General features: G+C 41.3%; 1 gene segment (V, D, J or C); it reads left to right on the forward strand.

Moving 5' to 3' along the window:
- Positions 1 to 2,949: 2,949 nt before the first annotated feature.
- On the forward strand, positions 2,950 to 14,837 carry LOC115533055 (Ig mu chain C region membrane-bound form-like). The segment is given in 12 exon segments: positions 2,950 to 3,118; positions 3,414 to 3,467; positions 5,083 to 5,151; positions 5,857 to 6,147; positions 10,248 to 10,568; positions 10,750 to 11,043; positions 11,277 to 11,300; positions 11,571 to 11,891; positions 12,073 to 12,366; positions 13,153 to 13,440; positions 13,843 to 13,988; positions 14,111 to 14,837. Coding segments are annotated over 12 exon segments (2,280 nt in total).
- The last annotated feature ends 1,629 nt before the right edge of the window (positions 14,838 to 16,466 follow it).

Raw genomic sequence — 16,466 nt, forward strand, 5'->3', positions numbered from 1 at the left:
GAGTACTACAGCAGGTTGCAATCACGTTGCCATGGCCCATTGTTAAACAAATGATAAGGCACCACCACACAAGTTAACTAACGATCGCTGTAGGCTTCAATATCATGCAAGCACTTTGTTTTGTTTTTATTTTGTTCTGCATCACAATTGCATGCTTTAATAAAGTATTGTTTTTTACCTACCATTACGAGTCTTGTTTGGTCTAGTAGGGAATTCGCACAATGTGGGGCTCTACTAGTTTACGTGCTTCACTGCTTATTAGCGCTACTTGGAAGACGTCATTTAATTCTTATTGTACCCGATTATGTATTAAGGATATTTATGAAAAATAGGCACATATGTGCTTTATAGCTTAATATTTACACTTAACCTGGGTAATTTCGCCAGAACATGAGAAAGTAGTAGGCTACATGCATGTTGATTAACATTTATTCCATAATTTCCGATTCCCTGGTGAATGACGCAACAGGCCATCAAACGAACAAATCGTGATAGTGAACGTAACTGAAAGAACTGATTCGCGGAAAATAATCCTTTTGCCCATCCCTATTGGATATAAATACAAGAGATGATACAAACAACAGGTGACTAAAAACAATCCTATCATTCCGCATTTCTTTAAAAAAATATAACGGCAGGATTTTTCCTGCTTCTTCCTGCTTGTTATTGCAAAAATGGATCCAGTAGACGCGTGGTGTGTATTTGCATAACCTTGATCTGATTGGCCAACGGATCCCGCCGCTGCCTGAAAAGTTGAACATTTCTCAACTTTTTGACGCAGGCCATGGAGCCAACAGAACGGACGGACCCACAATGCATTTCAAGAGCGTCCCATGCTAAGTCAATGAGTCCGTCGACAGACGGAGGTAGTGTGAATGAGGCCTCAGTCTTGTGCAATGGAGCCGACCGTCAAGACGGCTCCGGCGTTTTCGGTGTCCGAAGACGCACTTTTCTGAAACCAGGTCCCAGGGTGGTTAAGTTAAAAATGGACCTATGCGTTTTCGTGTTAGGATTCGTGTGGATGCCCGAAACGCAAACGATGATGTCATCGCCCCCCCCTGGTCGAGTTGCGGTCTAGTTGCTTTGGTCGAGTTGCGTTGAATACTTTTATTTTTTTTGATTTGTATTATTTTTGTAGCTTTAAATACAGCCCCTTAGTACATTTAATTACTAGCTGTACAGTAAAAAGTATTTCTGCTCAATTTAAAAGGTTCATCTTCTATCTCCTCCTCGACTGAATGTTTGTATTAGGGCTGTCAAGCGATAGTTTTTTTTTCCGAGAAAGTATTTCAAAATAATTTAATTCAAGTAAAAGACGGGAGATGAGTGATTCAATGAATAATATACGTAATAGACTTCAATGTCTCTTTAGAGAGAGTTCAATGTCTCTTTTATTTAAAACATGTCTTTCATTAAGATTTCATTAAGATACGGTGCATTTTAAGATCAAATAATAACATTTCCATCTCACTCGCTTGAACGCCTGCCTGGTCGAGTGTGGCTTGACGAGGCTGGCTGCTAGTGCCAGCTTCAGGGGCTGTGGCAGCTCGCTCCAGCACCATGGACAGCGCCCTCCCCGCGGACAGGTAGTAAACGGGAGATGCATACACCTCCGCGCAGCTGCGCTGGATCGCCCATTAAGCATGCCCAAGCAATCACGGGCATTGGGGGCACCTGTGAGAGGGGGACGGGTAAAGGGTCTTAAGGGCTGGAGACGAGAGAGACAGGAGAGTGGACCGGTAGCAGAGAGTCACGATAGCGGACGAACGCTGCATGTTATATTAACAACCGAACGCTTCCCTTCAACAGGAGTGAGCCGGAGACGGGCCTGACCAGGAGGCCCCCTCACCCTTATACCCCATCCAGGAAGAACCTAAGTTGTATTGCATTTTTCGTGTTGTTCCTGGGCTGCACAAATAAATCGTCGCAACGCAAACCTGTCTGTTAATTTCATTGAGAACTACCCGCCGACGACGAGGGGGTTGCCACATTGATGGAGGACGCGGGCAACGCGACCCCTTGGCTGAACCAAGCCATACCACGATGCAGCCCGCATAACAAACCCGTGACGAGGGACGAGGAAATTGACACATTGCGCAGATGCATGCTCCGGATGGCCGAGCAGCTTGTCCGAGATCCTGCCCACGCCGCTGACCAAGATGGGCACGGACGACGACATCGAGGCGTACCTCGAGATCTTCGAGTGGACCATAGACTGAGTGATGGCCAGCTGACCAGTGGGGCGACATCCTGGCGTCCTTCCTAACCGGGGAAGCCCAACATGCCTACCGGGATAACAAACGCTGGGCCTCCGGGAACCAACTCCGATCCGTGAACGACCTCCTCAAACTCCTTGAGAACCATCAGCTGACCCACTGGTTGTGCGGGGGAACAGCCCTGCAGCCCGGAGGGAGTGAGACGCGGACCGAACGGCGCGGACGGACGCAGACCCCGCCCCCGCCCTTCCCGCCTACCCGGCTCAGACCACCACGACCCGCAGAGCAACTGCCCTTCCGGTTCCGAGAGAGGAGTGGAGATGTTATAGCTGTGGCCAGAAGGTCCACCTCGCACGCCATGGCCCTGGAGCGAGAGACGTGTCCATGCACACGGCCAGCCTGTCCGACCGGAGAGGAGGAGCCTGCCTCCGTACCACCTGCTGGTCCCATGAATGAACCGTCTCCCCGAGCCTGCCGATACGGGTGGGACGGCACGACACCCATGCCCTCCTCGACTCGGGAAGTGTGGTCGATGTTTTTTGAGAGACTGCTAGGGGCAGAACTCCGCCCATCTCGACCCCGACACCAAAGGGTGAGACCGCAGCCCACGCCCCGCTATCCCATACCGACTCCGACGAGTCTCCAGAGAGAGAGAGAGAGACACGCGAGAGCGGTGGTACGCCGGCCTCGCACCTCGTTCACGGAGTCTGTTCCCCCAGGCACGTCGGACACGATGATCGCCTCCGATCGGACACCCCCGCCAGACGAAAGAGAGAGCTCGCCCCTCACTGAGTTCTCGGACTTCCCCCGAGAAGTCGAGAAATCGGACGATGACTCCCTGAGGAACGCCTGGAGACGCGTGCAGACCCACAAGGGACTATCAAGGGACTCGGTGGCCGGCAGTACCCACACTTCAGCACACGGGGGGGGGTAGTGTATAGGGTACAGAGGAGGGGGGAGGAGAAGGAACAGTTGGTTGTTCCACGAACATACGTGAGCAAGTTGTTATACATGGCCCACTCACATCTCGGGGAGCTCATCTGTGGATGGATAAGACCAGGGACCGGGTATTGGACAGGTTCTACTGGCCTGGGGTAAAGAGGGACATAGAGGACTACTGCCGAGCCTGCCCCGGATGCCAACACACCGCCCCGAGACCTTCGGTACGTAACCCCCTGATACCCATGCCCCTGATAGAAGTCCCATTCGACAGACTGGCGTTAAACATCGTAGGCCCCCTCCCCAAGACAAGTGAGGCCACCGCTATATTCTAGAAATGGTAGATTACGCGACCCGCTACCCGGAGGCCGATCCTCTCCGCGCCGCCACAACCATGGAGGTGGCGAGAGAATTTATGCTACTGTTTAGCAGGGTGGGAATAGTCAGGGAGATACTGATGGATCAGGGCTCATGATTCATGTCCCGTGTGTTGTAAGACCTCAGTCTGTTACAGGTTGCCACAATACAGAATGCAATGGCTCGATCCATACACCCCCTCCTTAACTAACGGTCACGAGTTTATGACATTTTCTGAATTATCGCTCAGCATAAAATGCTGAACTTCGTTCAGAATTATAATCGGACAACACCGCCTGTATTGGCTGGCCAACTTCCTAATCAGGGAAATAACTTGATAGGGGCTGAGTTGAAAAATATCATGGTTTATTTACATCTGGACAGACAATGTCAACAATTAACCTGGGATCTTACGGAACTGGCCTAATCCGTTAACGGTTTTGTGAAAAACAATTGGTGACGTCAGGGAAGCTGAAGGGAGCGAGAGACCCCATAATGTTTGTCTGGATTGCGGGCCCTTGGGATGTCAGGCAGGCCCTTGACATATATTTATGTATCAAACGGAATTTGTCTGAGCACTGATGCGATGTCACCTTTGTCTTGGTCCACTATTGAGTGCGAACGCTGCATCCTGTATCAGATAAAAATGGGCTGCAATGTATTCCTTTGGAGCAATAACGGCCATCAATGTACTCCTAAGAAGATAACTTGTTTTTGCAACAGACATGTTCAGATTCAATTCTAATGTTATTATATTATTATTATTATTGCTTCTAATCCAGAAGACTAAGTCTCACTCTGAAATCTTGTTGTTGCATGGAACTTTCTCTGTTGTCAGTACAATCTTAACTATCCTTAACCCAAATATATTAGATAACAGTAAGCTACGCTATCTGTATTCCAATACAGCATACTCCTCTCTCTAGCTCTCACTCACGTTCCCACCATTTGCTTCCTGAAACAACTAAACTCTCCTGAGACTTCGCCTTGAGTCAGACAATGTTGGGCACAAAAACAAACAGGAAATATATATCTCTAGGGAGGTTAAATGCTATTTCCTGTCTGCCAAACGCTCAAAAGCCTTTTACCTTTTCTTAACTGCTTTAAGAGAATGATTAAACAGCCACTCTTTGCGAGTTTCACAAAAAAAATATGAAAAACGACCAACTACTAACTATCAGGTTTGTTTATACCGGCTTTCTGCTACTATAACAATACAATTGCAAATTGTATTTTGAAAAAGAAAATTTATTAAGAAAAAGGAATTTGTCTCAATTTCATAACAGTTCAATCACCGGTATTTAATTTATAGTAGGCTACTTTAAATCAAATGTTCAAGAAAAATTTGTGTTGCATTGACTGACCAGAGAAAGCCAGAGTGGAGCTAGGCTGTATTTTTGCACGGTGGTGCTATTGATATGAACCACTGTGCTACTACTTTGACTACTGGGGAAAAGGAACAGTTGTGACTGTCTCTGATTCAGGTAATACACCTTTTTATTACTTTAAACCTTAATAATTTGGAACAAAGCGCACCCCTTAATTTTTTAGTTTTTGTAAGAGGTTTAAGTCAGTTTATTTCACTGTGACTACGGCTTTGACTACTGGGGTAAAGGGACCTTGGTCACTGTTACAGGAGGTAAGCCCACTTTAACTATGTAGTTTTTAAGTCTTTTTTTTTGTCTTACATTTTATAGGAATTGCATTTGTTGTGTGTATGTTTTATGCATTCATTTTTTAACTGCACTTAAGTTTTGGGCACAATATATTAAACGTTGACTTTGAAATGCAACTAAAATGAAAACAAAAGCATTATACGATTTGTATTAATTAATTAATAATTTAACAGCAGTCGCTAAGGGCAATTATAACGTTTTTACACCATTCGACTTTGGCAAGGGTAACAAATGTTTTTAAACAAATAACAATGCAAATTGGTTGTTCAGCTGTAATCTTCCAACCGCAATGTTTTTATGCTTTATAATACCAATAATATTCATTGTAAGTAATAGTAATAATATATCACATATAATATTTTGATCATTTGCATTGAAATACATGAATCATCATCAATCAATAATAACAGTAAATAATGCCATAGAAATACACATTTATTTCCGGTATATACCGGTAGGCCTATATAGTAACGGTTTTAGAAATATTTTAGTTGTTTTTTTGGTCATTGTCCAATAGCTTATTTTTGTAAACCTGATGCTAAAATATTCCTATATCTGTTTTCTTATGATAATTCAAAAGTAAGATAATGTTAAATGTAATTCCATGTGTATTAATTACAAATATCTTGTTCTGTATCTCTTTCCATGTGCCTTTCTCTCCTTGCTAGCGGTGCAAGCCCCCACTGTCTTTCCGCTGGTCCAGTGTGGCTCAGGGACGGGAGAGGTCACTATTGGCTGCATGGCAACTGGCTTCACGCCGGCTTCACTCACGTTTAAATGGGAGTTTGGAGGAAGCGAACTGGCAAACGCCGTTCAGTACCCGACCGCTAAGAAAGATAACCGGTATACAGGAGTCAGCCAGATCCGTGTCACGAGACAGGACTGGGACACCCGCAAGCCTTTTACCTGCTCCGCGGTACACGCTGGCGGAACTGCCAAGGCCGAAGTTTTAAAACAAGGTAGGATTATGTCCATCAAGTTTTTATTGTTTAATGGTTTAATATTGTATTGTCTGCCAATTTAAATTTGTATCATAATACATTAATTTGACAAAAAATAATAATATTATTATTCACTAAAATGAATTATGACATAAATCGAGTTAAATCTGCTACCATTATTGTAATACAGTTTATATTAATATTTTCTGTTAGCATTCAATAAATCAAATGATGGAACAATCCTTAGCCTTAGTATGCCTACTATGAGGCCTATAGCCTACATCTTTTTTGATCTGCAGTTAGACTAGCAATGTCTTTGCCAGATAGAGATTAAAATGTGTATCGCTGGAGGGCAGAGGCTACCGCTGGTGCGTTACATGCTTGTTCAGCCTTTGCAATACATAGGCCTACTGCATAGTTACTTTGCTTACCCGACGGTTGGTCCTCAACTCTACTTTACTAGTACTATTACTTCTACTACTGCTACGACTACTTCTACTTTACTAATGACTTTTATTTATCTCATCTCTGCTGGATATTTTTCCCTCCCTCTTTCTTCATGTATCATTTACTGCTCACAAAGAAGCTATATGTCATGCTGTGTTGACATTTTATGTACAATTGTTTAATTGGACAAGCAAGTCCGATCGTCCAAACTGTTTTTAACATTTTCAGTCCCTGAATACAGTGTAGCCTATTCAGTGTTATTGTCCTCTGTATCGTCCACATATCGATCTTGTTATACTGTTTTACAGAGGTGGTTCATAAGTTACCAGATCTGAGTATCTTGATCTCTGAGATTGAAGGCAGCCAGATGGTTTCCTTCGGCTGCTTTGCCGCAGATTTTTCACCAAAGGATTATACGATCACATGGTTGAGAAACGGCAAGAAAATCGATCCATCTGAAAGCAGCACTTCTTCTGAGGGTAAAAAGAACGAGACTGGGACTTTCTACAATGCAGCAAGCTATATCCAGGTGAAGGAAAATCACTGGAAGGATGATGGAACTAATATCACATGTAGGTTTGCAAATAGTAAAGAGCAAGATGATGTTCATCTGACCTATGGCGGGGGATGTGTCGGTGAGTAAATATGAATTAAAAGTAATTCAAACAAATGTTTTAGGCAACCTTGTTGATGGGACTTGAAACTGATGTTTTTATCTTTCCAACAATAGAACCGTCAACAAAATTGGAAATCGATATCTTGCCAATCTCACTTGAGACGATGTATTTGGAAAATAATGCTGACCTTGTTTGCAAGGTCCACAGTAGTGATCCCGTGGAAGTTAAATGGTTTAATGAAAGTGGTGAGGTGTTATCCGTGCTGGAGAGTCCAAGTTCAAATACGTACATTGCCAGAACCAAGATAACGTACGATGAATGGAGCAAAGGAATGAAGTGGTTCTGTGAGGCTTCGATTAAAGATTCAATAGAGGTTCCAACGAGAAAAAACTTTGTGAAGAATAATGGTGAGTAGGCTACATGTTTCCAGATTAGGCTATATAAACGAATGATAAAACTGCTAGGTCCTATATGATTTAGAATATTTTTCTGATTTAATCCATAGCCCTAAATAATGGGCCTATGCATGATTATCAAAATCAAGGGATTATTTATTGCGGTTAAAAAGAGGCTAAATATGTTGACTGAAATAATTATTTATTTATTTAAAAACTGATTTGGTCTTTGGGTAAAACTCTGTGTAATACATAGCGGCTAATTGTTCTCTCATACTTGCAGGACGAAATAGAGTTCCTCCATCCGTTTATCTGCTCCCTCCAGTAGATGATTTAAGTTGCACGAACATGACCCTGACTTGCTTTGTGAAAGACTTCTACCCCGCGGACATTTTGGTGCATTGGCTGGTTGATAATTTGACAATAGATGGAAATGCTCTTTATTCACACAAAACAACAAACGTAATTGAAAACGGCGACTTGTTTTCCACTTATGGCCAACTTACCTTCAGCTCTGATGGTTGGAAAGACGGCAGAGTGTTTAGATGCGAAGTCTACCACATGTCTATGGATTCCAAAAACCAACCCATTGTCAAGTTAATTACTGAAAAGTCATCAGGCAATGTTAACATTATCAACATGAACCTGGGTCCTTCTACGTGCTTGCCCCAGTAGATGTTGTTTTTCTGTGTGTGATGTAATGCTGCATGTTTGTCTTTTTAAAATGCTGATTCAAAATCAAAATAATAAAAAAAAACATTGAACTTTAAATCTTGTTAATGTTCGTCCAATGTAGCAGGGTTAATCAATTTATTTTACCTATGAATGAATGCAAATTGATAGTAGATAATATATAATATAATATACATAGGCTTATATAATATAAATTGATACAAGACACATGGCCGATGAGTTAGGCATTACATCCATCAGTTATTGTAGGCTACTTCATTGAAGTTGAGCATTCGTTGGCAGTTTGCAGAGCACCCATCCCTCTCAGAAAACGAAAACTCCACATTTTAGATTGTTCACATGTTTTTAATTGTTTTGTCTCGTTTCTGTGTGCTTTGTTTACCTCTACTGGGTCTTGCCCTGAAGAAGAAATTTCTTCAATTAGTGTAGACTCTTCAAATCAATTCAATTCCTCCAAATTAATACAACAAACTAGCTATGTTCAACCACATTACCGTACATTAGAGGTCTTTAAAAAGCAAGTCTTGGTGCATTGTTATTATTGTGTTACCATCTGATTATATACAAGTAACCGATAACAAAGAATAGTATATTTAACTAAACCATCTACATATCTAAAAATTAATATTTATTTTTGCGGGACACTATACATGCTGGAAAATATAATTAGTCATACCAATTATACCAGTGACAGAAGTTGAGTATCAAGCATTGATATATGCTGGACCATCATTAAATATTTCTTTGTGATCTTTATGTGAAGAAATGTAAAATCCTCAAGAGTATATTATCAAGTAGTGTTTTATTAACGCTCCCCTCTCCCGACCAGCGTTTCTTGTCCTGACTGAAAGCCAATGGAGTAACGCTGTGGATGGACAACAAGATAGCATGCAAAGCACATTGAACACCTTCATCATCCTCTTCCTCATCACACTGGTCTACAGCATTGGAACCACTGCCATCAAGGTACAGAGATGCTTTGGGCACTACACTAATTATTCTGGTACTTTCATTTCTCAGCCAAGTTATCTCTAAATTATTGTACATTATGAATAACTATGTCATTGCCAATACTAATCAATTCTGGAAATTAAAATCATAAAAAACATGAAAATAACTAATGGACACGGTTTTAACTTATTTGACACTAATGCTTCTCCTTTCATTTTCTTATATTTATTTTAGATCAGATGAAGGAAGTGTTAATGGCATTTTTTTCATCTGTCATTAAAAACGATACGAAGAAAGATGACCTTAAAAAAGACTATTTGCTCCGACAAAGCAATTCAATCTACGAAAACAATGATTCTGAAAAAAGTATATGTAGGTAAAAGGGTTTGTAAGTATTATTTAGCAATACTTCAGAAGAGTACTTGGAGTTTATTTGAGATGTTCCACCTGCTGACCTAAAGAGATTCATGGAATTAATTAACTAAACTCCAGCACTCAACTGATCATGTTTAAATCATACAGGTGGTTACCTTACTACTCTGAATTACAACATAGTTATGGTAGAGAGAAGAAAATGATACTGAAAGTCATGAAAACAATTCTGAGATATTAAAATGTGAAGCATATTTCCCTTGCTGGCATACTTAGTCTTGCACCTGGTGTCTTAAATGCAGCACTCTAGCTGCCAAGTTTCACTTCTGCTTTTCATGGGGCTTTTTTTATGCCAGTGATCTTGCTTTATGCTCCTGCCCGCTGCCTGCTCAGCCTTGTTCTGCTCTAACATGTGTGCAAACAGCGCTCCACCTCCTCCTCCAGCGACTCGTTTACTTGTGATTGAACAACGCCCCCTAGCTTAAAAGCAAGGTTATGGAACACGTTGTAAATAGTTTTCTTTTGGTTACATGTACACAGAAAAATGGTGGATATTCAAATATTAAACTCTGAAAATGTCATTGATCTATTGGTGCTTTATTTGGCGGATAATAGAAAACTCATAGTCTGTGCTGTCTCCCAGTGGAGCGGGTTATCTCTCCAAATATCACCCTGTACCCCGTCTGGACCGGCCAGTCTTGGGCCTCGGAGCTGAGCCTGGTGTGCACTCTTAGTGGATTCTATCCAGACAAGGTGAGTGTGGAGTGGTTACTGGACGGCCGTGTGCCAGAAACAAGCCCAGTCCAGAACAAGCTGCAAAGTGTTGCGGAAGTGGGGAAAACATTCACCCTCAACAGCAAGATTCAGCTGAAAATTGAGGAGTGGAAAAAGGGCCCAAATGTTCAGTGCAAGTCAAAATATGGACATGGCAAGGAGGCGACAAGAAACATCAGTATCTGTGCAAGTAAGTACAAGTAACTTGTTTATCAAAGAACACAGGTCAGAATGCCTTGGCCTTCACCATTACTGCTCGCAGCAAATAGACAGTGAAATTCTGGGCCAATTTGGTTTTCCTTATTAATCTGCACTGGCTCCATTGGTATTGGATGTTTATGTGTGATAACAATTATTTTTTTCCCTGACAGTTTATTCATACCCACCATCCGTTCATCTAACGACTCCCAGCTTCAAGACGGTCATCGAGGCAGGATCAGATGTCACAGCAGCATGTGTGGTACACACTGCGTTTGACGTCAATGTGACATGGCATCTGGATGGCAAAGCACTAACAACACCCAACCATGTAACCGAGGTTAAAGAGGGAGCTTTAACCAGGAGCAACCTCACGGTCTCCTCTAGCCAGTGGAAGAAACTAAACTTCATCACATGTCGGGCAGAGCACTGCTTCACTACTGTTGAAAAGAACATGAGTGTGGCAGGTAATACACACAATTGAACTTAGAAAAATGAATGACTGTTACTGATCTTAATATTGCAACTGCGCCTCATGGAGGTCGTCACAGATGTCCTCTTTTTTTTATATATATATCATGTAGTGGTACTACGATTCTCTGTATTGTTTTCGGTAGACTTGGAGTTATAGCTGGTTGCCAAACTAACCAAATGTTCACATATTTGCATTTTTTTCATGAACATCACCTTCTGCACAAAGACAGTCGATGGACAACGGAAATCGGTAATTGAGTTCTAATTTTGCTCACCTGTACCAATGTGTGTATTATTATCAGGAAATGATCTTACATGAAATAAATTGCAATATCACATATTATCAGTGTAATGATTCGTTCAAGCTGAAATAACGAGTGAAGTATATTTTCACCTTCTGCAAAATGGTGTAGACAGCAAAATGGTGTACATCCAGATATTAAACTCTGAAAATGTCATTGATCTATTGGTGCTTCATTTGGCGGATAATAGAAAACTCATAGTCTGTGCTGTCTCCCAGTGGAGCGGGTTATCCCTCCAAATATCACCCTGTACCCCGTCTGGACCGGCCAGTCTTGGGCCTCAGAGCTGAGCCTGGTGTGCACTCTTAGTGGATTCTATCCAGACAAGGTGAGTGTGGAGTGGTTACTGGACGGCCGTGTGCCAGAAACAAGCCCAGTCCAGAACAAGCTGCAAAGTGTTGCGGAAGGGGGGAAAACATTCACCCTCAACAGCAAGATTCAGCTGAAAATTGAGGAGTGGAAAAAGGGCCCAACTGTTCAGTGCAAGTCAAAATATGGACATGGCAAGGAGGAGACAAGAAACATCAGTATCTGTGATAGTAAGTACAAGTACCTTGTTTCTCAAAGAACATAGGTCAGAATGCCTTTGCCTTCTCCATTACTGCTCGCAGCAAATAGACAGTGAAATTCTGGGGCAATTTGGTTTTCCTTATTAATCTGCACTGGCTCCATTGGTATTGGATGTTTATGTGTGATAACAATTATTTTTTTCCCTGACAGTTTATTCATACCCACCATCAGTTCATCTAACGACTCCCAGCTTCAAGACGGTCATCGAGGCAGGATCAGATGTCACAGCAGCATGTGTGGTACACACTGCGTTTGACGTCAATGTGACATGGCATCTGGATGGCAAAGCACTAACAACACCCAACCATGTAACCGAGGTTAAAGAGGGAGCTTTAACCAGGAGCAACCTCACGGTCTCCTCTAGCCAGTGGAAGAAACTAAACTTCATCACATGTCGGGCAGAACACTGCTTCACTACTGTTGAAAAGAACACGAGTGTGGCAGGTAATACAGACAATTTAAAACAAATGACTGTCACTGATCTTAATATTGCAACTGCGCCTTATGGATGTCTTCACAGATGTCCTCTTTTGTTTTTATATATTATGTAGTGCTACGATTCTCCGTATTGTTTTCGGTAGACTTGGAGTTATAACTGGTTGCCAAAGTAACCAAATGTTCACATATTGGCTGTTGTTTGCATGGACATCACCTTCTGCACAAAGAAAGTCAACAGAATATTACAGAAGGAAATCTGTAATTTACTTCTAATTATGCTCACCTGTATCAATGTGTATATTATCTTACATGAATTCAATTGCAATATCACATATTATCAGTGTAATGATTCCTTCAAGCTGAAATAATAAGTGAGGTATATTTTCCCTCTTGGCTATGTAGCCATGCCAGTGACCAATTACCTTACACCCACATGACAACGGCAGGGCAACCAAAGGTGTAGCTGAATGAATATATGGCGGATCAGAATTTGAGAAAGAACCAACTACATTAAACAGTGAGGAAGGGGCGGAGAGTTCATTAGCTGAGTTATAAATTAATGTACATTGATGTGCATTAACTAACATTTACCACATTTCGAAGGCGTGTGGGCACATCCCTCTGGGATATTTTATGGTTATTTTACCATTTCAGATCCGGTTCTCTGTCGCTTTAAAACATATCCTTGGTAAAGCGTATACCGGTCGTCCAGTTGCAGATTTTGCCTTTACTCTTGCATACATTAATTCTTAAATGTTGCTGTGTCAGTCACATTTTGTCATTCTCTTTCAGGATCACTGTCCCATAGCCAGCCTTCAGCTTTGCTTCTGCAGGGTCCAAATGAGCTGGTGTGCCTGGCTTACGGATTCAGCCCTGCGTCCATCAACATCACCTGGCTACTCGACGGCACCACACAGCTCAGGAGTTACAATACTAGTGAACCTCACAGAGGTCCAAAGGGGAAGTTCAGCATCCAAAGCCGACTCCCTCTTTCCCCCCACGAATGGCTACCTGGGCAGATGTACACCTGCAGGGTGAACCATTGTAACGGAAACATAGCCCTGAACATGTCCAAACCAGGTGTGTACATGCACATGTCTTGCTATATCATTGCTGCATATAAATAGTATGGAATTCAGATGCCAGACTCCTAGTGTATAATCAAGGTGGTTCTACACAGTCTACAACTGAATAGACCTTGTGTGATTTTGATAATGGACCTATCTATGTTGCTCGATTGAATTCTCTATTGAAAGAATAGATAGGGTTTTTCAGATGGGAATATCTGACACAATTACACATTTTGCTAGGTCTATGTTGCTTTCCTCTGAACAAAATTTAAAACAACTTAGCTCTGTAGGATAAGAACAATAAAATAATTGATGATTCTGTTAGTCACACAAACTGAGCGTGCAAGTCAACATAGAATGTACTCCATACACTTAAAATGTATTCAACATCTGTTTTCATTACCTTTCCTAGAGATTCTTGAAGAAAGTGTGTTATTTGACGAGAACAAACAGGTTTTCGTCCAAGACATGGGGGAGGACAACTGGATGATGACCATTACCTTCCTCCTCCTGTTCTTCGTCTCCCTTTTCTATGGCATCTTGGTCACGGTTATAAAGGTGAGCGAAACAGATGTTGCTTACACAGAAATTTGCTACTGCTTATAGAGATGGTTTTAAAAATGTACCTAAAATACTTGAAACATGGGGGAACTAAATCTGCATTATTTGCGATCTTTCAGACAAAGTGAGAAGGACCTCAAGAAACATCTAGTGGATCCTGTAATGTGAAGCAGAGGATGCAAAGGAAGCAACTATTTCCATTAGAGCAATGCATTATAACTGATGTATGATGATAATGTTATGTGACTAGCCATAAAGAATATGATAATAAAAAATATAGAATAAAATAAAAATGATATCAACGGTACCTGGAAAATTCTAAACATTGTATTAGGATATAAACCATAAAGTGGAGTCAAGGGAGCCTATATACAGCCTGGTTTGGTTCATTGAGTAAAGATTATGGAAGCTTAAAGATTTAATAGTTGACTGATTTCTGGTCATTTACATTACCAGAAAATGAAAAGATTCCTTGTACGTAAGAAAGTGATACTTCTTACCTATGTGCTGTTCCGCAACCCTGGCCAAACACACATTCGGCCTCCGACTCTTTGTACCTTCCCCTTAATAGAATAGAAAGAAATGTATTGTTATCCTAAAGAATACAACAAAAGTAGGAACTAATTAAATTATTAATTAAACTACCAAAACAAAGAAAACTGACAACAAACTCAAAGCAAAAAGACTGAACTACCAGGTCTCTCTTATCAACCCTTTAATACATAGAACAATATAATTAAAAAAATCCTACCGTACCCTAGACATAACCATGGCATTTTATTGATATGCTGGAAGACTGACAAACAATTTGAAGTAGGTCCTTAAGAATAAACGTGATTCACCGGTGTTCCGGTGTCCCATATCTCTGTCTATAGTTCTGTGCTAATTAGCCAATGACAAACTTGAGTTATTCAAGATGCTGAATGGCACCTTGTCATTATCCCTGTTATTATCCCTGACTCTTTGAGTTATCCCTGTCTTTGAGTCTCCTGTAAGTCAAATATTTGACATACAGCTGTAGACATGGTGTACATTCAAATGTTTGTAGTTGTTAGGGTTGAGGGTGCAGGCAGGTAGGACCCAGACGCAGACGGTTTAGGGAGAACAGCACTTTATTTATGCCTAAAGGCTAAGGCAAGGAACCAGGGAACTCAGGTGACAACAGGGAACAGGGAACACACAGGACGAACAACCACAATGATAGCACAAGGAACAAAGGAAAGACAAGGGCTTAAGTAACAAATACAACGAGGAACAGCTGAGACACATTAGGGGAGGGATTAGTAATCAACCCAGGAGGGAAACACAGGGAAACACACCAAAACACGACAGACAATGAAAGTAGTATTGTGAATGTCCTGACCTTTCTCCATCAACCTGGACAGATTAATTCGTTGGTTGATTAAAAATAGATTTGATTTTGACACTGTATGCAACCGAGTAAGAGTGAATCATAGAGTATCATACACAAAATAAATTTGTTTTTGTTTATCTATACCTTGTTTGTTATACTCTTAGGAAAGATAACAGTCCAACCTCTAATATTTAATATTTGTATCAAAACATCCAGGAAATAATATTGGTATATGATGTCAAATTATTTGAACGCAAATTAAAAAAGCTAAACTAAACAAATTAACTGGTAAATTGGATGTTTAAGAAGTAGTGTCAACATAGGTTCCGAAGTACTGTTCTGATTAACACCACGTTATGCTCAAGCATTCATAGAGTATGAGCTTACCATGATCAATGCATGCATGATCATGCAAGACTCAAGTGACTTAGAATGGTAACAAATACATACTGCCCATAAGCCGCATATCTGCCGAATGCCATATCCAATATGAGTCAGTGAATCAGTTTTCAACACCATTTAAAATGTGTGACATGAAAATGAAACATATGGCGTATTACTATTGTGATGAGATTGGGGGGGGGGGGGGGGGGGGGGGGGGGGGATTTTAGTTGATTTTAGTCCAAAAATCTGCAAAAACAATAATCTGATAACGAAGATTCACATGGATGAAATTCCTGTAACTGATTCCTAGAATCCCAACCGAAGTTATTTAGGGGCAATTTAAAATTTTACCTCGTCTGAATGGAACCTGTGATAGATGTTCCATTAAGGCTATTGTTCTTTTCTACACGAAAAGCAGGCTGACATAATACTTCTACTGGTATAGGCTGATCAGATCAGTTTTACTTTTTTTTTTTGGGGGCAGATTAATCTTCTCCAGTACCTTGGAGCATCATGTGTTTGAGAATGGCCTGTATCTTAGTTCTATGCTAACACTACCCGTCCTATACTCTTAGAATAGATGTTATTTTGAAACTTATGTTTGAGAAAAACTAAATAGCGAATGTTGTTACATTAACCCAGTTGTTGACAGTCACATTTCTTCAAGAAAGGCAAAGAAGAAGAAGAAGGGGGCGTTCCAGTCTGTGACAACGGGAACCCCTACCAGCACGGGAACG

Source organism: Gadus morhua, chromosome 2 (genome assembly GCF_902167405.1).
Source record: "Gadus morhua chromosome 2, gadMor3.0, whole genome shotgun sequence".
NCBI classification, from domain to species: domain Eukaryota; kingdom Metazoa; phylum Chordata; class Actinopteri; order Gadiformes; family Gadidae; genus Gadus; species Gadus morhua.